The 26,542-nt window shown below is 45.3% G+C and overlaps 1 protein-coding gene across 1 annotated transcript in view; it reads right to left on the bottom strand.

The window, feature by feature from the left end:
• Window positions 1-621: 621 nt before the first annotated feature.
• dnah7 (dynein, axonemal, heavy chain 7) overlaps window positions 622-26,542 on the bottom strand; it is a gene marked incomplete at both ends in the record, with an annotated part of 55,199 nt that continues 29,278 nt past the window's right edge. Inside the window, 28 exons of the mRNA XM_080770509.1 lie at window positions 622-828; window positions 1,786-1,889; window positions 2,975-3,152; window positions 3,374-3,526; window positions 4,820-5,050; window positions 6,129-6,266; window positions 6,636-6,821; window positions 7,083-7,244; window positions 7,751-7,951; window positions 10,736-10,897; window positions 12,060-12,236; window positions 12,352-12,444; window positions 12,879-13,073; window positions 13,630-13,756; window positions 14,449-14,784; window positions 15,124-15,257; window positions 16,062-16,252; window positions 16,335-16,489; window positions 16,973-17,136; window positions 17,721-17,906; window positions 18,303-18,483; window positions 18,675-19,021; window positions 19,875-20,205; window positions 20,584-20,813; window positions 21,130-21,375; window positions 23,033-23,200; window positions 23,548-24,006; window positions 25,591-25,810. Coding sequence (XP_080626635.1) covers window positions 622-828; window positions 1,786-1,889; window positions 2,975-3,152; window positions 3,374-3,526; window positions 4,820-5,050; window positions 6,129-6,266; window positions 6,636-6,821; window positions 7,083-7,244; window positions 7,751-7,951; window positions 10,736-10,897; window positions 12,060-12,236; window positions 12,352-12,444; window positions 12,879-13,073; window positions 13,630-13,756; window positions 14,449-14,784; window positions 15,124-15,257; window positions 16,062-16,252; window positions 16,335-16,489; window positions 16,973-17,136; window positions 17,721-17,906; window positions 18,303-18,483; window positions 18,675-19,021; window positions 19,875-20,205; window positions 20,584-20,813; window positions 21,130-21,375; window positions 23,033-23,200; window positions 23,548-24,006; window positions 25,591-25,810 — 5,662 coding nt within the window. The remainder of the gene's footprint in view (window positions 829-1,785; window positions 1,890-2,974; window positions 3,153-3,373; window positions 3,527-4,819; window positions 5,051-6,128; window positions 6,267-6,635; window positions 6,822-7,082; window positions 7,245-7,750; window positions 7,952-10,735; window positions 10,898-12,059; window positions 12,237-12,351; window positions 12,445-12,878; window positions 13,074-13,629; window positions 13,757-14,448; window positions 14,785-15,123; window positions 15,258-16,061; window positions 16,253-16,334; window positions 16,490-16,972; window positions 17,137-17,720; window positions 17,907-18,302; window positions 18,484-18,674; window positions 19,022-19,874; window positions 20,206-20,583; window positions 20,814-21,129; window positions 21,376-23,032; window positions 23,201-23,547; window positions 24,007-25,590; window positions 25,811-26,542) is intronic.

Raw genomic sequence — 26,542 nt, 5'->3', positions numbered from 1 at the left:
CTGAGATATTTAACTTAAACGCCCAATGCATTCTCTATGGCAATAGCACAAACTTTGGCATGCTACTAGTCCTACATACTTAAACCTAGCAACCCCATTCTAGCCTACTTAGGTTCATCGTACGGTGGACATGTTTGCCTGAAAAGGAATCATTGAAATGTTTCATATTTTTAGAAATATAGTGCTCTCAAATTTGAGAAATTTACAATGGGGCTCAATGGCAGACATTGGCACGTCAAAAAAGCACTTTCACCTAGAAACTCCATTCACACTTTTTATTATCCAGCTTACTGTGGACTAGACATGCTGGAACTTTTTACTTTGAAATGTTTTCAATCAATAAAAAAACTGCTATGAGGATAAACTATAAAAAGCACTAAGAATTGTTTACATCAGGGTCCTTCATTTTCAATTCATCAGAACATTTAAAGACGTACAAATATATACACAAAAAGGAAATCATCATATATATATATATAGTTAAAGAAAGTAAAAAAGGGGGGGAAACGTGTACAGTATGGAAAAGTATGGGTCCAATGCCTACCAAAGTAAACAGGATGAGTATTTATTTTCAGATATTTACTCAAGATCTTTACCATTTTCTTTTCAGAACAAACAAGGCTAAGAGTTGAGTTGGCATAGCAATGCCACTCCTCGTCTGATCCAGTGCTCCGCTGGCATGTCAGAGTTGAGCGTCATGGCAATGACATAGTTGGTGGAGTGGCCAGTGGTGGACAGGGTGCCTCGCCGCTCGCTGGTCTTATAGACGGGCGCGACATAGCTCATCCTCTGGGGGACGTCCTGCCGTTTCAAAGGCTTCAGCCACATCTGGAACGAGAGAGAGGGGACAGCAGGCTGTTACACTGTGACTGGAGTAGGTGTCGTCACTTTTTGTGCATTGCCGTTGCTCCAATTTGATTAGAGGGAGCGTGTGTGTGTGTATTCAATTTTATATTGCTTGGATAAAAGGAAAACCATGTTTATGTTGTGTTTATATTGCATTTAAATGTTCAAATTTTAATTAACATTTGAACTGGAATTAAATCCATTTACTTTTAGTGTGGTCCAAGTCCATGTATTTGAAAATTACAGTGCGAATTGGATTATTTCATTTTAATTGACACTTTTACTCAAACAGAAAATCATATTACATATATATAACAGAAAAGCTATTGTGGAATTACATTTTACATTCTTATTTTAACATAGTCTACTAAAGGTTTCAATACACAGGAGAATAACAATTCATAAGACAAGCAACAATGTGCAAATGACAATACGGAATATGTGAGATGTTTGACTATAGGGACTTATAATGCTTAATTTATAGATCGGCTATTTCCGACACCGTCATACAAGTGAGTATACATCAGCCTTAAGGCAGCAGATTGATGCTGTTTACACAATGCCGTATCTCTTTTATTATATTTTAACACTTGCTTTGGCAATGAAAATGTTTCCAATAACTTGAAATGTGGCTGTATTTAGACATCATTGTTGTCTGTCGGAAAATATCTCATTCTCATTCACGAAGAAATATAAATACCGGTAGTTGAAGCAACCGAATAATGAAATGCTTCAACTACCGGTATTTATATTTATTCGTGAATGAATGATTTATTTTTACACAAATGTTCTCTTTTGGGGGTCCCGGCACAAAACCTTTTCAGATGGGGGTCCACGACCAGATACATATCAATTATGGGTTCCTTGACATGAAAACGTTTGAGTGAAATAAGGAACAGTGTGCAGTCTGAGTGTTTCCCAGTGTGCAGGAGCTCTCACCACAGGCATGGTGTCGTGCAGCGCTTTAGAGTAGGACTCAGCCAGATGTCTGGCCTCTCTGTCCCAACGAGCACCATCCAGGAAAAGCCCTCGAATGTACACACCTGCACACACACACAAATACAATGTATGATTGTACGTATGGTACTACGTCCAAATACATTAACACATGATATGCATATTACTCTCCAAAGGCTCAATGTCATAGAGACACTCTCTGGTGGTAAGGAATTCATAGTCTGATTATGATAGTCAAAGTCTTAATCTAGTCTAGCACAACCAAACATAAAATGACTTTATTTCAGTTCTACTGGATCTCTTTTCCAGTAGTCCCTCCATAACATTTTAGTCTACTGTTTATTTGTTGACGAAATGTAGTCATCATAACCTAGTTATTTCGTTTTCGTCAGTGTAGTCGATGGACATTTTTCGTCATGGTTTTAGTCGCCGAAACTACTGTAACTCTGTCTGCGGTTACAAGAGGGCTTTTTCATTCAGAATGAAAACTTCAGAATGAATTAATTCAGAAGTAATGTTTTTGCTGCGTGTTTACATGGGAAAGGTCATTCCGAATGAGTGTTCACATGGACAATACTTTTAAATCCCATTATTTCATTCCACATCAGGTTTGGGGCTGGGAAGGCTTCCGATTGGATAGGGGGCGGGGCGGATATGTTTATGTCCATTAAAGAAGTTGAAAGTAAATAAGTACATTTACTTTAGTAGTCTACTTTTACTCCACTACATTTCAGTAAAACAAAATAGTAATAAAAAAACACTTTATGCCGTATTACTTTATACTTGATGTATCCTGTAGCCTCTCTCAGAGATGTGAAATTAAACATGTCTAGTTTATTATAATTAATCACAAAACAAGAGCATAATATAGCCATACCAATTACATGGAAACAAGCATGCACAGAAAGACCAGAATTAACTTCACTCCGAATGAGTGTTTACATGAGTCCACAATTGTTTCAATAGGATTTAAAAATGGAAAATGGAAAAATGGAAAAGTGGAAGTTTAAATCAGATTGGCCATTTTCATTTCGATTTAAGTTTTTGTAGGTGTTTACATGACAACTTTTAATAGGATTTAACTTTTATTCTGAATGAAAAGGGGATTTAACTGTCCAAGTAAACGTAGCCATTGACTCCAACTCTTCCCTCCAAGCCCTGGTGTCCTTACCGTCCTCTGGGGGCTGCTGGTACTCGGTGTCCTCCAGCACCTGGAAGTCGAAGCCCAGCAGGTCAATGGGGATGGTGTGCTTCCTGGCGTAGTTCTGCTGGCTGCCTGTCAGGAAGGCTTGTGTGAAGAAGAAGCCGGATATCCAGAAGACGGCTGGCATGCCCCCTTCGTACCAGTCCTGATCACACAACACATGGGAGGGGTAGCAGGGCTGTCACCATCGTGAAACTTTAGTTGACCATTAATTGTCCATTAATAAAAATTATTGATTTGGGCATTTAACATTGGAATTTATGAAATAAATACAAATCTTTTCTATTTGCCTTTTTAATTTTAGGATATAGGATTGAAGGTTTCCACCTGGCAGCAAGGAAATTATGCTGCAGCAGGAAGGTTTACCTGCAGGAAGTTGAGGCGCTCCAGGAAGTCATTGACATAGCTGCCCAGGGGCTTGAGGCTGGGGTAGGACTTCTTCATCCACATGCCTGGGATACGGCCCTGTAGGATGCTGTTCACCACCTCTTCTAACTCTGCAGACATCACAACCAAGCCCTATCGCACGCGCACAAGCACACGTACACGTACACGCGCACATACACACACAATTTCAACAAAGTACAGTAAGAAAAGCGGGCACATATACAAATACAAAGTACGTACATCCACAGACACATTATTCTGAGTTCCCAGAGGTTTTCGCCAGCGGGTGAGACAGATATTGCTCTCCAAAAGCTCAATGTTATAGAGACACTAGGTATGACATTCATAGTCAGATTATGCTAGTCTATTACCAAAATTGCCCCCCATTTTCTCATGAAAATGGGCAGTGTAGGGGACGTCCAGGCTGCATAAGGGTAAAGTTCCTGTCCCACAGCCACGCTAGCATACCTTTATTAGGCCTGTCACAATTTTACATAATCGTCCAATTACAATTATTTGACATAATCCTAATTAATTTTGCATAATCGTCAAAATAAAAAATCTGAAATAGCTGATATACAAGCTTTTACTGTAGATCAGCTAATTGTATAAAATAATAACATTATTAAATATGTATCCTAATAATTCCTAATAACCAGTAAGACGCGCAAACGCGGGAAGCGAACGCAGCTGAGACCCTGCAGATCATGTCTGTCTGTCTGTCTGTCTGTGTGTCTGTCCCGCTGTTACTGTATATGTGGACCTGGCCCCTTTTGTGCCCATATATGGAGCTGAGTGGACCTGGCCCCTTTTGTGCCCATATATGGAGCTGAGTGATTGCTGATGCAACACACTCCATATTTGGATAGCGGGACAGACACACACACAGACACACAGACAGACAGACATGATCTGCTAGGTCTCATAGTAAGTGCTCATTGCGTTCGCAATCACTGCGTTCACAATAATATATTTGTCATATCTGCCCTGTGCAATGTTTTATTGATTCATATGTTCCAATATTCGAAGCCAAAAACACAATTAAATCGCAATTATTTGTATGACAACTAATTGTTTTTTGACAGCCCTAAAATTGATGGCCTGCTGAATGTTAATGCAGGACTCTAACCTTGATGGCCTGCTGAATGTTAATGCAGGACTCTAACCTTGATGGCCTGCTGAATGTTAATGCAGGACTCTAACCTTGATGGCCTGCTGAATGTTAATGCAGGACTCCAACCTTGATGGCCTGCTGAATGTTAATGCAGGACTCTAACCTTGATGGCCTGCTGAATGTTAATGCAGGACTCTAACCTTGATGGCCTGCTGAATGTTAATGCAGGACTCCAACCTTGATGGCCTGCTGAATGTTGATGCAGGACTCTAACCTTGATGGCCTGCTGAATGTTGATGCAGGACTCTAACCTTGATGGCCTGCTGAATGTTGATGCAGGACTCTCGGACAGTACGCAGCAGGTTGTTGAAGCGGCCCATCTCCTGCACCAGCACTGTGTTCATGCTCTGGTTGTAGCTGGTGGGGAAACGCAGCATCGCCACCTCCAGGTCGAAGTCGGCGGGCAACTTGCTCAGAATGTCGGCCGCCACCTCGAACACCATGTCATCCGCTGACCTGGTGTCAGAGCCAGAAGAACGCGACTGACGAGAAAAATAAGGACAGCGAGAGAAAAGATGATGGTTGAGGATGAATGGCAGGAACCATGGTTCAGGTTAGGTTGGTTCCAAATTCCTTTCTTCCCCCGAAAAAAATACGAAACAAAACAAAATCTGTTAAATCTGTTTTTGAATTGTCTGAACGGCCGGCTTAGCGGTCCAGGCACCCTGGCAGGTAATTCAGCATGACAGTGTGTCTCGGGTTCGACTCCTGATCCCAACGAACTTTGCCTGCCTCCCCCCCCCCCCCCCCCCATCTCTCTCCCCGTTTCCTGTCTACCTACTGTGATCTGTCAATAAAAGGCAAAAAATATCTTAAAAAAAAAAAAAGAAGAGAAGGCGTCACACTGTCTTTATCTGCCATATCGTTGCTTGCATTAAATGTTCATGTGTGTGTTCCAGTAGTAGTTGGTGACCTAGCTCCTGGGTGCTGTGCAGTCCTCGGCAGTATGGCTGTGTACCTGTGTGAGTAGGATGCTGTTGAACAGCAGTGTGGCTGTGTACCTGTGTGAGTAGGATGCTGTTGAACAGCAGTATGGCTGTGTACCTGTGTGAGTAGGATGCTGATGAACAGCAGTGTGGCTGTGTACCTGTGTGAGTAGGATGCTGTTGAACAGCAGTGTGGCTGTGTACCTGTGTGAGTAGGATGCTGTTGAACAGCAGTGTGGCTGTGTACCTGTGTGAGTAGGATGCTGTTGAACAGCAGTATGGCTGTGTACCTGTGTGAGTAGGATGCTGTTGAACAGCAGTGTGGCTGTGTACCTGTGTGAGTAGGATGCTGTTGAACAGCAGTATGGCTGTGTACCTGTGTGAGTAGGATGCTGTTGAACAGCAGTATGGCTGTGTACCTGTGTGAGTAGGATGCTGTTGAACAGCAGTATGGCTGTGTACCTGTGTGAGTAGGATGCTGTTGAACAGCAGTGTGGCTGTGTACCGGTGTGAGTAGGATGCTGTTGAACAGCAGTATGGCTGTGTACCTGTGTGAGTAGGATGCTGTTGAACAGCAGTGTGGCTGTGTACCTGTGTGAGTAGGATGCTGTTGAACAGCAGTATGGCTGTGTACCTGTGTGAGTAGGATGCTGTTGAACAGCAGCTGCGTCTCTGCTTGGTCCTTGGTGATGTCGGCGTTGGCATTCATGCCGAAGATCTCAGGAGACGGGCTGTGTGGCAACAACTTGGTGTATTCAATATAGTTGTTGTACTGCGGGAGAGAACACAGGTAAGACCAGAGGGGAGGTTAGCGGTGGGGATGGAGAATAGGGGATGGAGGGAGAGGGGAAACATTCAGAGTAATAAGGCTAGATTGAAGACATTCATTCAACGATGGCTATGTAAATGTGAGTCAACCCATTTAGGCCCGACCTCAAAATAAATAAAAAATCTTCTAAATCCTCCAGTTTTCTGAAATAAATATTTTCACGATTTTTCTAAAATAGTAGACCTACAAGCTCATAGTGCGCCACTCGGTGGCGCGCTATGTGAAAACAGAAAAGCACAGGATAGAAACAGGTCAAATAACCATTTTAGAACCAGTTAGAAAATTAGATAAAAGTCTAGTACAGATACTTACATCCCCCTCAGGAGGTGAGTAATAGATCCCACTGGGGTCAAACTTGTAGTCGGCGTCCTGGAGTATTTTGGGGGTGTAGAAGATGGAGAGGATGGTGTGCAGCGTCCGTCTGTCCCAGTCGTCCGTCACACGCCCTCCGTAGTTGCACTCTCCCGTCATGTAGCGGAGGGCGTCAAAAGGCACTTCCTGTCGGGGCAGGAGGTCATAGACTCATCATTACACCCATGGCATCCACAAAGCCTTCTGTTTGAGCACTGTCTCTCATGTGTTCAAGAGAATGAAGTGACATCATCACAGCTATAAAAACAAAAGTGGGTCAAATTCAAGCTCCATCATTGCAGAGTGTGAGTGCATGCGTGTACCTTACCGTACCGTACGCGTGTCAATCGAGGAAACATCACAATGTATTAGTAGCCTGGTAGTTGTGTGCATCACTCCCAACAATACCTGGTACTGTTCCAGGAACATGCGAAGCTGCTGGACAGAGATACGCAGGTCAGTCTCATTGAACTCGTAGGGGATGTTCCAGCCCAGAGGACCAAACTTCTTCCTCTCCTGGATCAGAGCGTGAAAGAAACACAGGCCGTATAGCAGCTTCTTGAACACTGCCTGAGGACACACACACACACACACACACACACACACACACACACACACACACACACACACACACACAATTGTACTCTTATGTACTTGTACACAAGTCGTAACAATACAGATACCGAGAACTATAGAGCCCTGCACAAATGTTGCGTGCGTGGGAGCGGGTGGTCTTAAAATACAGAGATTTGGGGATGATGTGGGACTAAATGGCATAGCCTCTGTCGGGGGGAAACCTCATACAGTGTCCAAAACTGTTACAATTCAGGATTCAAATTCAAAAGAACAGAAGTAGCAGTAACGGGCCGCATTTAGAGTTTGTAGATCTGCCGCTTAAAATATGGAGATAAGACGTTTCTACCGGACAGCAACTAAATTTACCATGGGCGGTCAGAAATGAAACCAATGCAGGCGCGAGCGGCAATGGTCAGACACCCAGCGGGAACAGGAGGACTGACAGAACATTCCTGCAGGCCTCTACCTTGAACTTTGAACATGTACAGTAACACACTAACCGGTTTGCTGCAGTTACCGAAGAACTCTGGGTCGGAGATGGGGTCCATGAGGAAGGAGCGTGCAATGTTGGCTCTGAGGCCCTTGGGGGCCTCGTTGGTCATCTTGACCCCGTTCTGGAGCACGGCCACAGGGAAGGTGGGAGACGGGTAGCTGGTCAGCCACAGTCTGAAGTCTGGATGGGTGGTGTCTGGGTTCAGCTCCTGCTCAAAGACACACAGCATTAAGGCCCTCATTTATCAATCGAGTGTAAAATCTGCCACAGATTCGAGTGCAGGTTTCGTAGTACACCCACGTCGCCACGGCATTTATAAAGTGATCGCAAACAGCTGATCCTTCCTTAATTTCGTTCTGACGTTAATAAATGTGACGGCTGAAATCTATCTGGCACGCCCTATGAAATCAAGCCTCGCCCTCGTTTTTGCGACCTGAAAACGGCAATACGTTTCCTGAAACCATGGTAACATGAAAAAATAGGTTTCTCCCGTGCCTTGCTGCGCCTCACCCCCCTCTCTCATACACACGCACAGACGCACAGCACGTACACGAAACTTGCAAGCTGCCCAACTAACTGGTGTGTTGTTAAATAAATAAAAAACGAACACCTGCATGAATTAAATAAAGTTGTAGGCCTACCATGTCTGTTTCTCCTCTCGCTTCGCTTCCCTTATTGCTGCCCGCCTCACGGTCCTCACCCCCCGCACGCACATATCACAATTTGCAAGCAACTTTCACTGTGTGTTGTTAGTTGTATATTAAATTATTAAAGTATTTTTAATTTAATATACAACAAGATATATTAGTGAACGAAAACCTGGCACACACACGAACGGTGACACGCTGCTGTTTTGCAGGTGCTCCTCCTGTCCTGTCTGTCTGTCTCTCTCTATCACTGTGGTCCGTCCGTGACCAACTGCATGCACGTTCGACAGTCTATTTAGATTGCCTCGCAGTCGCTGCAGTGGCTGCAGGACTGTCAACTGTCAATTATATTAATGTGCAGCCAAAATATATGGTAGGTGGTGGTGGGCTGACTGGCTGGGTTAGCCTATACCTATCGCCGATGCGGTTCCCATGCACTTGCGCTGGGCTGGCACGGCACATTTGACATTCCAGTGACACGTCAGGTTTATTAAACGAGGAGGAGATTGCATATACCGTAACTCCAGAAAGACAAGTGCTGTTGGCCTGCTGTAGATTACAGTAGGCTACCCATGCATGTTGGGACTCTCCGCAGCTGCATTGCACTATAGGCTACTTTCCAACGTCATGGAAATATTCCAGCACAGACAGCCCAAATCCGCATATGCGCTCATGCAAAACACTGTTTAAATGGCTTAAATCAAGCGCGATTTTAATTGTAAAGTTGGAAAGCTCCTACAAATTTCATATGACACAAAGACACATCTTGTAGGTCTATTCCTTTTTCTTTTTTTTTTTTTTTTTTTACATGTGTAGCCCATATACATACAGTTTTATATTAACATTTTAGGAGTGAATACATATGTTTCATGCCTTTGGCAGCCTCTCAGCTGGTCAAACAATGCTGCTCCGCCGTTCTACGACAGAAAAACAAGCGTAAGCAAGCTGCCGAGCAGACGTGGGATTTGAACGTTGTCACGTTCAATTTCAAGCTTTGCCGGAAATGGTAAATGTCAAAAATGTCGGCAATTTCGGCGTGCACCCATATTTTGGCGTACGCACGGTTGATAAATGAGGGCCTAAGTCTGGATGGGTGGTGTCTGGGTTCAGCTCCTGCTCAAAGACACACAGCATTAAGTCTGGATGGGTGGTGTCTGGGTTCAGCTCCTGCTCAAAGACACACAGCATTCTCAGTGTTCATTACTTGCGCAAGCAGAGCGCACAAGTAATAGTTTCGCCCGGCTCGTATGCACCGTCCCAGCCAACCCGCCACTTTTGATGCGTACAGCAAATTGTGCCTGATTTGCTGGGACCAGATTACATACATGACCAATTACACTATGGCATTGGGTCCTTTAATCCACATATTTCTTACGTCATCATTGAGAGTTATACATATACACACCATGTAATCTGGTCCCAGCAAATCAGGCACAAATGTGTAACTCAGGCCTGGGCCGTAGCTCAGCGGTCCAGGCATATTGGCCGGTAGTCCGAGTCTGGCAGTATGCCGCGGATTCGACTCCCGATCCCGGTGGCCTTTACTGCATGTCACTACCCCATCTCTCTCCCTCCTCTATAAAAAAAATCACTTGTGACTATCAATAAAGGCAGAAAATCCACAAAAAAAATCTTAAAAAAACAAAAACAAAAGCGTAACTCAGAGTGTACAATGGCTCAGTGTTTCTACCACAATCTACTTCTTAATTCTTTCTCTGCGAGGTATGAATATATTCGTACCTTTCAGTTTACCCCCTTTACCCCCGTTTACCAGGATTTTCAAACCTCCATAAGTCGGAAATCTAAAAGAGCTGTCCTTGGTGATCCTCAGGCATCCAAAGTTCAGATGGCGACAGGTAAACGGGTCCGCGTCAATATGCCGACGGTCCATTGGTCCGATCGACAACCTACCTCAAACCCTCACCCTAACCCTAACCTCCCCCGGGGCAGACACCTAAACCTAACCACCCACCCTCTCCCGACCCCCAGCGCACCTCGGACCAATGCTCCTTCGGAGCAATGGTCCGTCGGATCATAGGGTGCTTCCCAGGTAAACAGTGTGCGCTAATGCTAATGATAGCAAATGGTTGCAGTGAGTGCTTGCATGGGGCTGTAGGGGGGAGGAAACAGATCCTGTTAAAGTGGACACAGGTGGTGGCACAGCTTAACTACAATTATGCTAACAGCTAGCAGCAAAAAAAATAGTTAATGTATGCAGTAGTATAGGCACAAATGAGAGATGTTCATCAGAGTAAATAAATGCTACACAGACTACAGTAAAGTCTGCTTTTGTACATATAATTTTACAAACGGTACAGTGTATGTGTGTGTAAATGTTTTCAGACCTCACAGACTCGCTCTAGAGTGGGCATCCAGGAGGTGGCCAGATGGCAGTTCTGCAGGACCACCCAGGTGCCCTCTTTGATGCCTGTCTCGATCAGCTTCATAGCAATAGGGCCCTGGCCTTGCCCCAGCGAGAGGGAGGTCAGCTTGGTACCAGTGAAGCCCTGGGGAACGTGCGTGCACACACAGACACAACGCACGTCACACACACGTTTTTCGACAGTGTAGATTCAACTTCCATTGTTTTTCAGCTTTGATTATGATTATTATTATTATTAATAGCGATACCTATTGTAGCATGCAGATGGAGCTTTTGTTTTAGGACTAAAGGCTTGGCGTTAAGTGCTGCCTTTGATTTCTATGCTTGTTCATACTACTGTATGTACTTCCCATGCTAAACACATGGTAATACAAAAATGGTCTAAGCTTCTATAATAGTACGTTTCCAAACATTCCAAACCTTGGAAATCCTGGCTGGTTTTCATGGATCCCACACAGTAATTTCAAGCACAATGAATCATTGTGACAGATTACCCTGCCACTGACTCATTTAATAGTTGACATAGACTGTTTTCTTGTGTTCTCCCCTAAATGATATGTTTAATGATGTATGTATGTATGAGGACACAACAATGGGTTAAAGTCTCACCTTTATTCCCTAAGTTGTGAATCATGTTTGGAGAATGTTTGACATGTGTTACTACAGTGCTGACCAGTGGGGAAGGACCCAATTGTAGCATGAGGCTGCCTTTTATAGTGCCCGACTCCATTGTAGGGAGCATGCTCAGTCCATCCCACTGGATCAGACCAACTGTAGGGTTTTGTAAATATGTGAATTATTGTGGATGATGTGTAATGATTTAAATGTGAATTATACAAATGTGATTATGTGTTAAAGTAGTTATTGTCTCTGGACATGGGGCTGTTAATTGTGGAATCAATTAGGGTTGGTACGGTCCAGTGGGAGGGGCCTAGCCTATATTTAAGAAGGGGGACCTACCACTGTCCGGCAGTCGATGTAGGGCTGTAGACCAGGAGAGCCAACCTATTCGGCCATTGTAAATAGTGTGTTGTACTGTTTTTGGGACACCATTTTTGACACTTGAAATGTGAATGAATAAAACAGTTTGTTTTTGCTTAAGAGGACACTGGCTTCCTATTTTGAGTATCCTGCTCATTTGAACACTTTTTGAGGTTTTGAGAACTGTGTCACGTGCCTTTTGTACACACACTACCTTCACTCAAGGACAGTGTGACAGTCATCACTCCAGTCTTTTTTATGCTTTAACCAAGGCCATTTTGACAGGGTACAGATGCCAGTACTACCTGCTCGTCTCCGAACTTGAGTAGAGCGGCCATGGGGTCCGAGCCAGGGGACAGGATGAAGATAAGTGGGCCGCAGCAGTGACTGTCACCAAAGGCCTTGCTCAGGTTGAACGGGGGCGCCTCGATGAAGGGTCGTCCCAGACTGTCAGAGACAAACTCCTGCACCATGGGAATGATCTGGTGGGCATACAGTAGAGTATGATTTATGAGTACGATTTTCTTGGTAAACATGTTGATGCTTGAGCCTGCGTACGTGCGTGCGTCCGTGCGGAGCACAGCAAAGCAACCTGACCTTATCTGGTCTGAGACAGCGGATCACCAACATCTTTTGGAATTGGCCCAGCTTCTCCTGCCACTCATCTGGAAACGGTGTGTGGTGCGGGTTCTGAGGATGCACACATACACTACAGTTAATATAATGGTGTCATGGATGTGGAGATATGGGGCCAGTTTCAGCACAAGTTCAAACTTAGCCTAGTTATAGCTTAAATGGCTTTTAAGTCAAGACTTATGCATTACTAAATAACTAAATAACTAGGCTAAGTTTGAACTTAGTGTGAGGTGGACTTCCCACACATTTGTGAAAATGCATTTTCTAAACCTTTCCATAACATTTACAGAAGAATTTTACCACATTTCCAGGTCTATAAAAGCAATCATACGGTGCAATAATGAGGCTTTTACACCAGTCAAAGCCCCAAGAGAGACTGGAGTGAAGATGTCACATGCCAAAAACAGGCAGACTTATTGTTTGTCATGTGAGCCGAGGCCACACATATTGAACCAGTCAGATAGGTGGACAGGACACTAGACACTCACTGGGCTGTCGTACACCCTCTTCCATTCATCTTTGAGACGAGCCATGTCAGACTGCAGGCCCCCGAAGCGTTCCATGTCATCCAGACGACAGAGCTCGTCCCAGGACTTCTTGGGCAGCCAGGTGCAGGGGTTGGAGTGAGGGTTGTGCAGGCCCACGCCACCTGTCAGCAGAAAGCGCCACTCTCCTTCCTCCACCTGGACCGGAGAGGTTAACCACTTAAGCCTGTCACCGTCCTACAGCTGATCTACAAGCTCACAATGACACATTGTGAGTTTGTAGATCGGCTATCTTCGCTGTGCAACACTGATATGCAATGTGTATAAAGGCCTAAGCCATTCATTTCAATCTGCCATACACCTGTATTTTACGTCCTTGCATGTAAGTTTGGGACACCCTTGTGATTGATGCCCGTGTTCTGGCTGCCTCCCATAGACACCAGGAGCTCCTAGCCAGCAAACGTATGCCGGCTAGGAGCTCCTGGTCTGTGTCAGTGACCGGCCAGCCTCATTCTCCATTCTCCAATCTCCTGGCTGTTTACCTGACTTTTTCTCAGGCAAAACCCAATTAAGCCTGTGGTTTGACACAAATGTCAGAGATGCTGTGTGTGTGTGTGTGTGTGTGTGTGTGTGTGTGTGTGTGTGTGTGTGTGTGTGTGTGTGTGTGTGTGTGTGTGTGTGTGTGTGTGTGTGTGTGTGTGTGTGTGTGTGTGTGTGTGTGTGTGCGTGCGTGCGTGCGTGCGTGCGTGCCTACCACTTTGTTGTACATGAGCAGATTAACGTTGAGGCAGAAAGAGAAAAGCAGCTTGTCCTTCTCAAACAGCGAGCGGCACACGTTGACATACAGCGAGTATGTGAAGTGGTCGTTGAGTATCCTGAGCCTGCAGGAGGTTATAGAACATACACACACACAGTGCTTAATGTCTCTGATTTGCGCTTAACCTTTCTTAGATAAACAAAAGGCTTGTTTAGTGTGAGGAAGTCAAATGTAACTGTGTAACCTCTAATTCAGGATTCCCTCTTTAGTCAGAATGCCTGCCGTAATGGTTCATCTCACCGAGTTTTATCAGATTTCTGACATTGATTACAGACTATAAAAAAGTCAATCAAGTCTCAACTCAAGCCTGATTTATTGACAAAGACAGTACTTTGTCATATGATGGTGTCCCACGGCGAAAATAGCAAATCTACAAACTCAACATGCGTTGCAATTACACCAGTGAACGACAAAGAATAATCAGGTATCAGGAAAAAAAATATGTAGTTGACTAAATATCATAACGCCTTGATGGGCGTAGTAAATAATGGCTGATTTTACACGATCTACAAGCTCACAACGCGTCGCAGCATAATGCATTGTGAGCTTGTAGATCTATTTTCAGAGCACAACCAAACATAAAATGACTTGTCTTTTAGTTCTACTGCATCTCTTACCCCTCCCTAACACTTTAGTCTAGTTTTCATTTATTGACGAAATTGTCAATACGTTTATTCTTTAGTTTAGTCTTATTTGTAGTCACCATAGCTTAGTTTTTATTTCGTTTTTACACTGTTCTCCACCGTGCTTGCTCACCTCTCCGCCAGCATAGCACTCTTCTCAGAGTTGTCAATGGAGAGGACAAAGAGGTTGATGAACCAGGCCAGCGAGTACTGGTACATGGGCTCGATGCTGGCCAGGTCGGCGATGGAGAAGAAGAGGATGGACGAGTGCACGGCGATGGGCGTGTAGCCCATGCGGGTCTGGTCGATCTTCACCTCGGTGGCCTCGGCGATGGCCTGCTTCTCTGAGATCTCGTTGGCCAGCACCTTGGAGGACGACAGCACCTGGATGGCTGTCTCGTCCTCCAGGATGTTGCCCTCTGAGGAGGACAACACCTCCAGGATCTGGTCCTCGATCTCCTTCAGCTGTCTGCCGAGAGCAGGAAGAAAGGAAGCTTGATATAGGATCATTATAACACATCAAATATTTTAGATTTTGGACAATTCTACATGAATGAGTATTCTAAATTATTGCAAATGTCCTTCTTGATTATTATAAATCAAGTGGGACAAATAAATCTGGTTCAATGTACATTTTCAATGCAAGACGTGTCTGAAGACGCGTCTATTCTCGCCTGTAGCGGCACGTCGCACTGTGATAACCAATTTACTCTTTAGCAAACACACTGCTGTGACTGCCCTACACTTTGTGGCTCTCACTGCTTGGTGTGCTGTGTGATAAACACAGCAGATGAAGTCAGTGTGCTACCTCTTATTTTGGGCTCCCTGCAGGATGAGGGCCTGCTTCTCCTCCTCCAGGTCGGGTCTCTCCCGCGCCACGACGATGCCCAGCAGCTGGTCCTGCATGCCCTCCGGAGTGATCATGAAGTTTAGCAGGGTCACCTACAACACAGTGGTGGATAAAGTACTCAAATGTTTTACTTAAGTAAAAGTATTAGTACTGCAACATATAGAAATACTCCGCTACAAGTAAAAGTATCAATACTGTAACATATAGAAATATTCCGCTACAAGTAAAAGTCCGGGATTCAAAATGTACCTGACTAAAAGTACAAAACTATTGGCATCAAATTTGACTTTAAAAACAGTTTAAGAGCCATAAACGACAAGACGTCCAATTGCCAATTATGGACCGGATGCCACGGACGACAAGACGTGCTCCCTTGGGAATTCAATTTTTTTTATCCATATTTAGAAAATTCCTCTAATCTGGTGTACAGGTGATGACATGCACATTACATGCATACCGATAATAGAATTACAATTTCTTTATTTTTTTATAATGGGAGAATTGCCACTCAAAGCCTAAACTGGTGACCATCAGGTGGCGCTGAAAGAGTTTTTAAGTACCAAAAGTGAAAGTACTCATTATGCAGAATGTCACGTTTCAAGTTTTCAAATGTTAAAACAAAAAGTCTATTGAAAATGGCAGATCTATCAGGAGCAAGTTGGACACTCAGGCATGAAGGAAGCATGAGTTCAAGTCCGTTGCTCTCCCCATGTCCCTCATACTGTATATAGGGACTAGGTTGGCGGAGGGTGTTTAGAGCCCAGGATCACATTAGATAATTGACACATGGGTTACAAAAAATCGTGGGGAAAAAAAAAGGCAGATCTGCAAGCTCACAATGCGGCGATGCATTGTGATGCTGTCAAATAAATAGTACAAGTAAAATATAGACCCACTTTGACAGAAGTCTCAGGCAGGTAGTGGGGGTTGCGTATCTTGGTGGTGATGTAGAAGCGGAAGTCGGGGGCGTACTCGATGGTGGAGTCTCCCAGGCGAATGCAAAGGGCACCGCTCTGCTTGAAGGTCTGTTTGAGCAGTATGGGCTCCAGGATGGGGTCCAGCTCTTCCCCAATGTTCTCCAGGAGCACTGCAAGACAAAGCTCATCAGAGTCCATTTCATTAGCTTTTTCACAAACACAAATTGCACACACATACAGTACTGTACGCACCTGGTGTGCCAAACTGGATGCAGTTCTCCAGGGTGCGTACAAAGTCAGGATCGCTCAGCTTGATGACGTGCAGACCGTTGGCCTTTTCCATGTTCTTCACCCACTTGTTGGCTTGGCCCTGGGGATCAATCATCAAGGGCCACCGCCTGGCATTACTGTGTACACACACACACACACACACACACACACACACACACACACACACGCACACGCACACACACAAATCAAAAGTCTTTTAACTGAAAGTGCCAAATGCAAAAGCATAGTAGTGGTAAAAAATAATGGCAGTCAATGTGTCAATGCACTTGACCTACTGATAGACAAGGAAAACACAAGCAAACAGGAAAAGTTGAATAATGCCATGGGAGATTTTGCATACAATCTGATGTTGCCGTATTCCCCGCTTATAGTATAGTGATGATGACTGTAGAGTAACTTAATAGCAGCTCTGCTGCTGCTGTTCATGAACTAAATCCAGCACTGTCAGCTGAAACCATTTGAAAAGCCCCCCCAAACACACATGTACACCTATAATGATGTGCCTAAAATAGCCATGCCAGGGTTAATTATATAGTTAATAGTATTAGTGGCCCATAGTAAGGAAGGCTGAAGTCGATGCACATCTTGGTGACACTCACGAGATGATGATGCCATTGTCTATGGAGAAGCTGTCCGACGGCAGGCCAGCGATGGTCCAGGCACGGATCTTTACTGGCTCTCCCAGAGTGCTCATTAGAGACATGCTGGAAGAGCAGGGAATCTGTTTGCTCTGACATAGCTCTATCCACTCCTCCATCTGACACTGGAGAGGAGAGTACACGCACGTACGTACGCACACACACACACACACACACACACACACACACACACACACACACACGCACACACACACACAGTGAATTTTTAAATATACAAAATCCAGTATACTTAAGGTATACATTAATGATGAAAGAAGTGGGGAATAATCGTGGGCCTCAATACAACCTTCAAAAAGGCTCTATTTTGTATTGTACACTTTTTAGGTGATACAATGTATAATGGAAGTCAAAGGGGTCTGATTGGTTTGAAACCTTGACATTTTGTTTTTAACAATACAAAATCATACACAATACACACAGAAATTTAAAACACATCAATACAGACAACAGCAACTACAAAAAGGGGGCTGGGGGGGGGGGGTGCAGTACAGTTCATATGGTTCAGGTATTGATATTGTTCTCCATATATGATCTAATAAAAAAAACAGGGTCCCTCGTGAGAGGGGCCGACACTGCTCACTCCATAACCAACAATTCCAACACACACACACACACACACACACACACACACACACACACACAGCTCGGTAGCTGGGGGTGAAGGCCCCCAGGTAGGCCCCACACATACCTGTCTGTAGCTGGGGGTGAAGGCCCCCAGGTAGGCCACCACAGCTGCAGAGATCAGGATGTCCCCGGTCAGGTTGTCGTACAGCTCTCCCAGGTTGAAGGCCGCCTCGCTCCAGCGTGTCTTCTCTCCACCCAAGCCTCCGAGCAGCTGTTCAGCTCGCTCCAGCTTCTTAGAGCACAGGTCCACCTGGACGAGACCAACGGCAGAGCCAAAGGAAAGTCAGCCAGAGGAGCCTCGAGGTTCTACCAGATGATGAGATGATATAAGATGGAGATACTGTGGACTAGTGTGTGTATGTCTTGTGTTGTTGAAGGCCGGGTTGCTGGTCTGGTCCCTGACACTGACAGTGTTGCCCTTTATCATCTGGTTAGTAAAATGAATTGCCCAGCTTGGGGCATATAAATTAACTTGACCTCGACCTTGTTACTTAAAAGTCACCCATGCTAATTACAACAATGTGGGTTGCTTTTGTCCTTCAATGGTACGGGTAAGGCTTCTATTCTGATAATCAGTAAAATGTCAACCTTCTGTTTTAAACATGCACACATACATGCACACACACGCACACACACACACACACACCTGACTCTCCAAGTCGGCCTTCTTGTTTTTGTTAGAATCCAGGGTCAGTTGAAGCTTAGTCAGTTTGTCCTGGACTTCTTTTAGGGCTGCCTGTTTTTTGTGCAGGCTATCCATGGCCACCTGCAGCTTCCCCTCTGCCTGCGCCAGCTTCTCTTTCTTAGGAGCCACCACCTTGGCCACTCTGAAGCACACATGGAGGAGCATTTACTTCACCTCCATGGACCACACACTGAATGATGGTCCAATATGGACCACACACTGAATGATGGTCCAATATGGACCACAGACTGAATCATGGTCCAATATGGACCACAGACTGAATGATGGTCCAATATTATTATTATTATTATGAGTCAAAACAATGGAACTTACCTGTCATAGGATTCCATGGCAAGAACCCACTTACACAGGCCTTCTGCAGCATTGGACGCCGATCGAATCTTCTCCGGTTCAAAGTCTGGGTTGGTGACATACTTGTTGCGGATGATAGCGATTAAGTTCGATGGGATGTTGTCCTTGTCATACACACGGAGACTATGGAGGAACCTAATGTCTCCCAGGAGCTTCTTGGCTGGGCCCCAGAAGTCCTCCACCTTCCTGCCAGAGCCCGAGGGGTCAGGTATGCGGTCAGGCTTGATGCCCTTGAGGATGCAAATGGCCTCCATCACTAGCTTAACAGCTGGGGGTGGGCTTTTCATGGACTTGACCACAGTGATGTCCTTGGAAGATGACACAGGGTTGGGTGTTATTTTGTAAGGCATTCATTATATAACAACTTGAAAACAATGAAAATGAATCAATTTAAATTAATGAATTATGTTATTATTGATAATGCTTACAGCTGTGTAAAGCAGACATGCCAAAGAACAAGTAAAAACATTCAGGTCAGGTGCAAGACAAGTCTAACCATGAAATGCCATGATCAAAAGCACGCTGCAGCTGCAACCAATGTACCATAGCGAGGAGTGTGACATTCCCTCTAAATCAGTGGTGAGTGAGAAGAGTTGGTAACCAAATGGACCCTTATAGATCTTTAACTCTTGAGTGTGAAATGAAACCAAATTAACCCCTTACAGGTCCATTTGGTTCATTTTACACTCTCAAGAGTTAAATTATTGTTAAACATCCGCATTACTTAATTTACAAGTCTACACAATAAGAGAATGTAGAACAATTGTTATTTTGATCAATGTTTGCCTGTTATCTCTCCTATGGTACCAACAGAAATACAGCATGCAATTGTGGTCAAAATCGTATCCAACGACAACAAAATATTCTAATATTCTGAAAGGCAAAATCTCATCAAATGGCGAATAAATAATGGCCTCGACAAAACGAAAACCACTGCTCTATACCTGTGTGGTGAGAGTGTCCAGTGCAGAGCCATATAATAGAGTAAGAGAGTTACAACATTGAGGGGGCAGAAAACAAGGTTGTCCCTTTTAAAAGGGACAAACCAATAGAAGTCTATGTAGAAGAGACTGGCCCCATGAAGTGAACAGAGTTGTCGTAACTCTGTCTTACTCTATGACTCTGATCCAGTGAAAAGGGTTGAAAACCAGTGCTCTATACCTGTGTGGTGAGAGTGTCCAGTGCTGCCATGGCCGACTCCAGGATGGGCATGGCTATGGCCAGGTCGGCGTCACACTCGTCCTTGATGGACTTGGCCGCCGTGGCCTGCTCGTTGGCCACGGCCTCGTCCACCTTCACCACCTTCTCCGTGTCGGCCACCTCCGCCGACTCGCGCTGGATGACGGCCATCACCTCGTCCACCTCCCTGCTGGCCTGGCGCAGCTGCGGCTGCAGGGCCTCCAGCTCCGCCTGCATGCTGGACACCTGGCCTGCAGCCGACTGCAGCTTCTGGAGGCCTACCTCGTAGCGCCGCTTCCGATCCATCACCTCCCTGTGGTGAGTACACACACACACACACACACACACACACACACACACACACAGGTCGACAAGCTCAAAACTCGTCGCTTCGCGCCACGTTTCGAGCTTGTGGGTGTGCTACTTTTGATACTTTTGTTTGACGCTGTGGCATGATCAAGTAGGGCATTCATTCATGAAAATAAAACACAAAGTTTGAATATGGAGATAAGAGGTTTCTTTCTGCCGAACAGCAACGATATGCTAAAGGTACGGTGTTATACTGTATACATTGCAAAAAGCAACACTGTTGAACTATCTAGAGTAGACAGACCAAAAAGCCCACACCCAAACTACAGCAATACCCCCGTGGGCAATTACTGAATATGACTTCCGCACAGGGAACTCTTACGTTCTTTTCCTCTGCAGCAGAGCCTTGAACGTGGAGATGAGCTCTAGGTAGGAGGTGGGCGTGACGTAGTTGTGTCGCTGCAGCTCAGCCATGAAGCGCTCGGACAGCTGGATGGTGGAGGTGTGGAAGCTCTTGCACATGGCGATGCAACCGGCACGCAACTCGTCCTTCATCTCAATGTCCTGCAGGAATCGGGAGGCCACTGCCTGCAGGGCGTCCTCTGGCCAGCTCTGAGAAGAAGGGCAAAGCATGACAACACTGGAGGGGACACACTGTACCACACACTACTGAATGGTAAATGGGGCAATTGGGGCATCTAGGTGGCGCCTTTATCCAAAGCGCTTTACAATTTGCATTATATTCACCCAATCACACACTTTCCAATGGCAGCGTACGTAAACCATACAGGACATCAGGAACAGTTGTTAGGGATGGAGGGAGGAACAATTCGACACTAACCCAGGGGGAGCCAGGGACTCCTCAAAAGGTTTTACTAGAGTAAAACATGATTGTCGTTGTCGTCGTCGTCCCCACACACACACACACCTGGAACCAGTCAATAGTGCAGCAGTTGATGAGGGCGGGGAACTGTCTGAGGCGGCTCCTGAAGGCGTCTCCGATGGGACTCATGGCCAGCACCACGTGCAGCTGGGCGCGACAGCGCTCCACGAACATGTTGAACAGGGCCAGTGGGCTGCCGTCCGTCTGCTTGTCACGCTCCCGCTGGCGGTCCAGGACTCGCATGCGCTCACAGATCTCCTGCTTCTCATCTGCTGCGAACAGGTTGGGCACCTGGCGGCATGGGGGACAACATTGCTGTCGGGAGGAAACCACCTAACTCCATTTTCTTATTTTTTTTTAATTCAACACGCTTTTTGTCTGTGTTAAAAAATATGGAACCAATGAAAAGTTTTAAAAAGCACTTCGGAAAAAACCTCTTAACTCCATTGGACCCTCAAATTGCCTGCTAAAGCAGCTAACTCCACAACCTCTCCCACTCTCATGCAAGTAATAAGACAATATATAAAGTCACAATACCAACTTTGATGAGGCAGTATTGCATGGTTTTAAAAATATAAGACTTTCATTTCCTAAAAAAAATATGTTTTTCATTTCCTGAAAGATTAACATTTTGTAGTTTTCCACTGTATACTTTTGAACAGTATGGAACACTTTGAACTCTTGGAATACAAATTCGTAAATTATTTCTCTCTGCATCTCATTCACTATCCTTTCTTTCCATCCACTAATCTAACAGTCTCTCCATCCATCCATCCATCCATCCACCTATTCAAATCATTACATCAGTGGTTCCCAATGTGGGGTCCGGGGACCCCCAGGGGTACCTGAGGGAGTTCCAGGGGGGACCCATCTATTTTGTTCATGTTCATAAAGTGCTAAAGTGTTTAAAGCAGTGGTTCCCAAACTTACATTTAGACGTCTACATTTAGACGTATACATTTAGACGTCTGTATACATTTAGACCAGTGGTTCCCAAAGTGGGGTCCGGGGACCCCCAGGGGTACCTGAGGGAGTTCCAGGGGGGACCCATCTATTTTGTTCATGTTCATAAAGTGCAAAAGTGTTTAAAGCAGTGGTTCCCAAACTTACATTTAGACGTCTACATTTAGACGTCTACATTTAGACGTATACATTTAGACATCTGTATACATTTAGACCAGTGGTTCCCAAAGTGGGGTCCGGGGACCCCCAGGGGTACCTGAGGGAGTTCCATGGGGGACCCATCTATTTTGTTCATGTTCATAAAGTGCTAAAGTGTTTAAAGCAGTGGTTCCCAAACTTGCATTTAGACGTCTACATTTAGATGTATACATTTAGACGTCTACATTTAGACAGTGTCCCCCTGAGTGCCTCCCCAGTGCCTCCCCAGTGTCTCCCCAGTGCCTCCCCAGTGCCTCCCCAGTGTGCCCCTGAGTGCCTTCCCAGTGCCTCCCCAGTGTGCCCCCCGAGTGCCTTCCCAGTGCCTCCCCAGTGTGCCCCCCGAGTGCCTTCCCAGTGCCTCCCCAGTGTGCCCCTGAGTGCCTCCCCAGTGTCTCCCCAGTGCCTCCTCAGTGCCTGCCCAGTGTCCCCCAGTGTCTCCAATAGCAATACAAGAGCAATAATACAAATTAATCTTAATGTATTAATCTTATTAATTAATGAATCAAATCAATTAATTAATTAATCAAAATTGCGGCCTGTGCCCAGCACCATGCCAAAGCTTTTTCCTGCAGGAAACACTGCTTGTGGTTGTAAATATATTGTTATCCGTGTTGCGAGGATGAGAGGGTACCTGGAAAAATATCTACCCCAAAAGGGGTACCTGGTCCAAAAAAGTTTGGGAACCCCTGCATTACATGACTTATCCATCGATTGTTCCATTTCCATATCTTTCCGTCCCATCATCCATCCATTGTCTTCCATCTCTGCTCCATAACTCCCCGCTCACCTCGCCAGTGTTGAGCAGGTTGCTGACATCCTCCAGGAAGGACTCCATCTTGATCTGCGTGTCGGTGAACAGGAAGACGCCGTGCGCGTCGCCCTGCGTCGACTTCTTCAGGATGAACCTCAGGTCGTCGCGCCACTCGGCCGTGCCGTAGCTCTTGGAGATCTCCACCTGGAACCGTGTCCATTTTAGCAGCAAATTTGGATTTTGTTTTAGTACTTAATACCATAACATTTTAGTCGACTAAATCTACAGTTGATTTAGTCGACTAAAATGTATTTGATGGCGTACCTGATTTATACTCAGCTGCAGGCCAAAAATAGCAGATCTATTCATAGTAGATTGGCTATTTTCAGAGTCATAAAATGACGTGTCTTTTAGTTCTACTGGATCTCTTCTCCACTAGTCCCTCCCTAAACATTTATTTTTATTTCGTTTTTGTCAGTGAAAAAAGGTATAGCCGCCGGACATTTTTCGCCATAGTTTTTTAGTCAACGAAATACATATTGCACACCGACCTGGAACAGCTCCGACTCGGCCATGTGCGCGGCCAGCCGGGTGAGCGACTGGCGGCCGCTGCCGCCCATGCCCACCAGGAGGGCGTGGCCCCGCGGCTGCTTGAGGACGCGGGAGACACGGCAGACGTGCTCGATGGCGAAGCGGAACAGCACCAGGTTCATGGGGGCCTTGCTGACGTTGTTGAACTCCTCCAGGTGCGACTCCGCCACCCGCCGCAGGACGTTCAGGTCGGACACCTCGCGGTAGCTGCGGTCCTCCCCCTTGGGGTCGTGGAAGTCGCAGAACATCAGGCTGCGGAGGTCGTCCTCGGTGACCTGGCCGACCCAGTCCGGGTTCAGGTGCTGGAAGAGCCAGTGGAAGTCCTCCTTCAGGTGGTCCCGGCACGCCACCTGCAGGTGGCTCACCAGCCAGGCCCGGTCCGAGTTGTGCACCAGGCGGTCGTAGTATACCCTCTGGACCTGTGGTGGTACAGTACCAGTGGACGTGGTCCATAGAGAAAGATATTAGGTACCATTTTGAGGGGCGCTAGACCCTCCTATGCCCAGCTTTGAGGGTTTGTGTAGACACAAACATTGAAGACAAAATTGTGTAAACACAAACATTGAGGACAAAAGTTTGAGGACGCATATTGTGATTGGCTGGCGTGATTGGGTGGGAGATGTGCCATTGGTTGAGAATGAGATGATGTATGATGATGAGGCCCTATACGTCCTCTCATGCCCTGTTGATGTAAATCAAAAGGGGGGGTAACTACCTGTCAGTGGGGAGTGTTGGCTGATTAATGAATATCAACATCCTAATACATCCTAATGTCAAATTATGACAGGCAATTCCTGCTGTCAAAATATGACCTCCCAGTCAAAAGAAATTGAAATAGACACTCATGCTTTCCAAGGTGTGATTTGGGGTCCTAAGGATGAATACAAAATGAATATCAACATCTTAAAACCAAAATGTTGAATTGTGGGTTTGATCTCACATGCCTTTTTGATGTAAGGGGGGTAATTACCTGTCAGTAGGGAGTGTTGTCTGAGAGGAGGAGTAGGACTAAGGCTAGGGATGGGTATCGTTTGGCCAAAGTAGGCTCTCTTTTTTCTTTTCTCGCCACCTCTCTTCGAAGTTAGACTGGCATCTGGACCATACGCCGTGATCACACACACACACACACTCTCACACACACACGCTTTCCTCTCTCGTCTCATGTTGATTCAATGCTGCGCACGTACTGTATGCAGTGAAGACTCAGGCAAGGCGCAAGATTCCTGTCCCCTCTTAAAAGTTTCCTCCCATAAACTTCACTTGAAAATTACGTTTAAGAAACTTTAATAATGATGTTGCTTCAATGCAACACGATGTAGGCTTGTAGATCAGCTCTGTTCCCTGCGCGTCTATTAAGGGAAGAAAATAAATAAATATCGTGTGACTGCATGTTTGTGGGAACCGATAGAGAACCGAAATTCGGGACCCACCCCTAATGACGAGTAAGACGCGCAAACGCGGGAAGCGAACGCAGCTCGTACATATTTGGGTTTTGGACGTATAGCTGCTTTGGGGACTCCTTATATGGTGCCCCTTTTGTGCCCATATATGGAGCTGAGTGGACCTGGCCCCTTTTGTGCCCATATATGGAGCTGAGTGATTGCTGATGCAACACACTCCATATTTGGATAGCGGGACAGACAGACACACACACAGACAGACAGACAGACAGACATGATCTGCTAGGTCTCATAGTAAGTGCTCACTGCGTTCGCAATGAGACGTATGATGTTAAGAGCATCCCTCGGCTCACACAGGAGTGATGTTTTCATCACAGCGAGTCGTGGGTTCCTTTGTGTCTCTCCCTGTCTCTCTCCTCGATTCCTGTCACTATACTGTACATTGTAACTATCAGGCAGAAAAGCCCAAAACAATATGATAAAAAAGCACTTTGATTAACATTTTCCCATCACAATGTCTATATGCATTGCAACCATGATGCATTACACGCTTTCATGTTTGAAGAACTAATTGCAATCCGTTTGTTGATATTAAAACGTTACCTCATGCACCCACAGCCGTTTAATGGCAGCGGGCTCGTCAGCCGTCTGGGGCCGCGATAGGCAGACGCCTTGGATGACGCGGGAGAAGTCCCGCAGGTTGAAGAGGTAGTGGGACTTAGCGGGAGTGGGCAGCAGGTTCTTTGTGGCCTCTTGGTACACTGACATGGTGCCGCTGACGATCTGAGAGCTCAGGTCAGCAAACGTCTCTGGGAAGTCAAACCTGTAATTGAAAGTCAGTGCAGTGGTTCTCAACCTGTGGGTCGGGACTCCCAGGGGGGTCTCAAAAAGATTTGGGGGGGGGGATCCCCAGGCCAGATGTCAGTGAAGTGACAATTTAAGTACTTTTAAGACCTTTTTAATACCTAAAAAAAGTTATCATACTATACGATAAAAACTGTTCAAAATTTGGCCAAATTGTCAAATAATATACGATAATAAAGAGGCAAATAATATAAATATATGTAAAATATTAAAAAAGAAAATATCTGTAGAACAGAGTCAAACAAAATGTAATGCCTCAAATCCTACATTCCAAGTGCATGTCAGGGTGCATGGGGAGTCCCCGGTTCAGATAGGAATATTTTGGGGATTCAGGTCTGAAAATCTTGAAAACCACTGAGTTGCTGGACTGCTTGATTAATTTACAATTTGACAATAGAAATAATAGAAAACATGCCACTCGCTTGACTCTATTCTCACCTAAATTAACAGACAATGAGTAATGTTCCTAAATTGATACTAAAAATTAACAATTAACAATTAGTGTAACTTACTTGATTATCTTAATATTTTTATCAATAGGAGATAGAAAGTGTGTATAATGGTCTGAGCTACAAGTGTGTGTGGAGTTGGTCTTATATGTTTTATTATATTTTTATAATAATTGCTAAGATCTAACATTAAAGACCACCTTGATCTGAGTTCCCACTCCCCCACACCCGGTTTCCCTCAT

Source organism: Protomyctophum bolini (assembly GCF_963924005.1).
Source record: "Protomyctophum bolini genome assembly, chromosome: 8".
Taxonomy (NCBI): Eukaryota; Metazoa; Chordata; class Actinopteri; order Myctophiformes; family Myctophidae; genus Protomyctophum; species Protomyctophum bolini.
The sequence above is the reverse complement of the archived record's forward strand: the minus strand, read 5'-3'. Positions and strand labels throughout refer to the sequence as shown.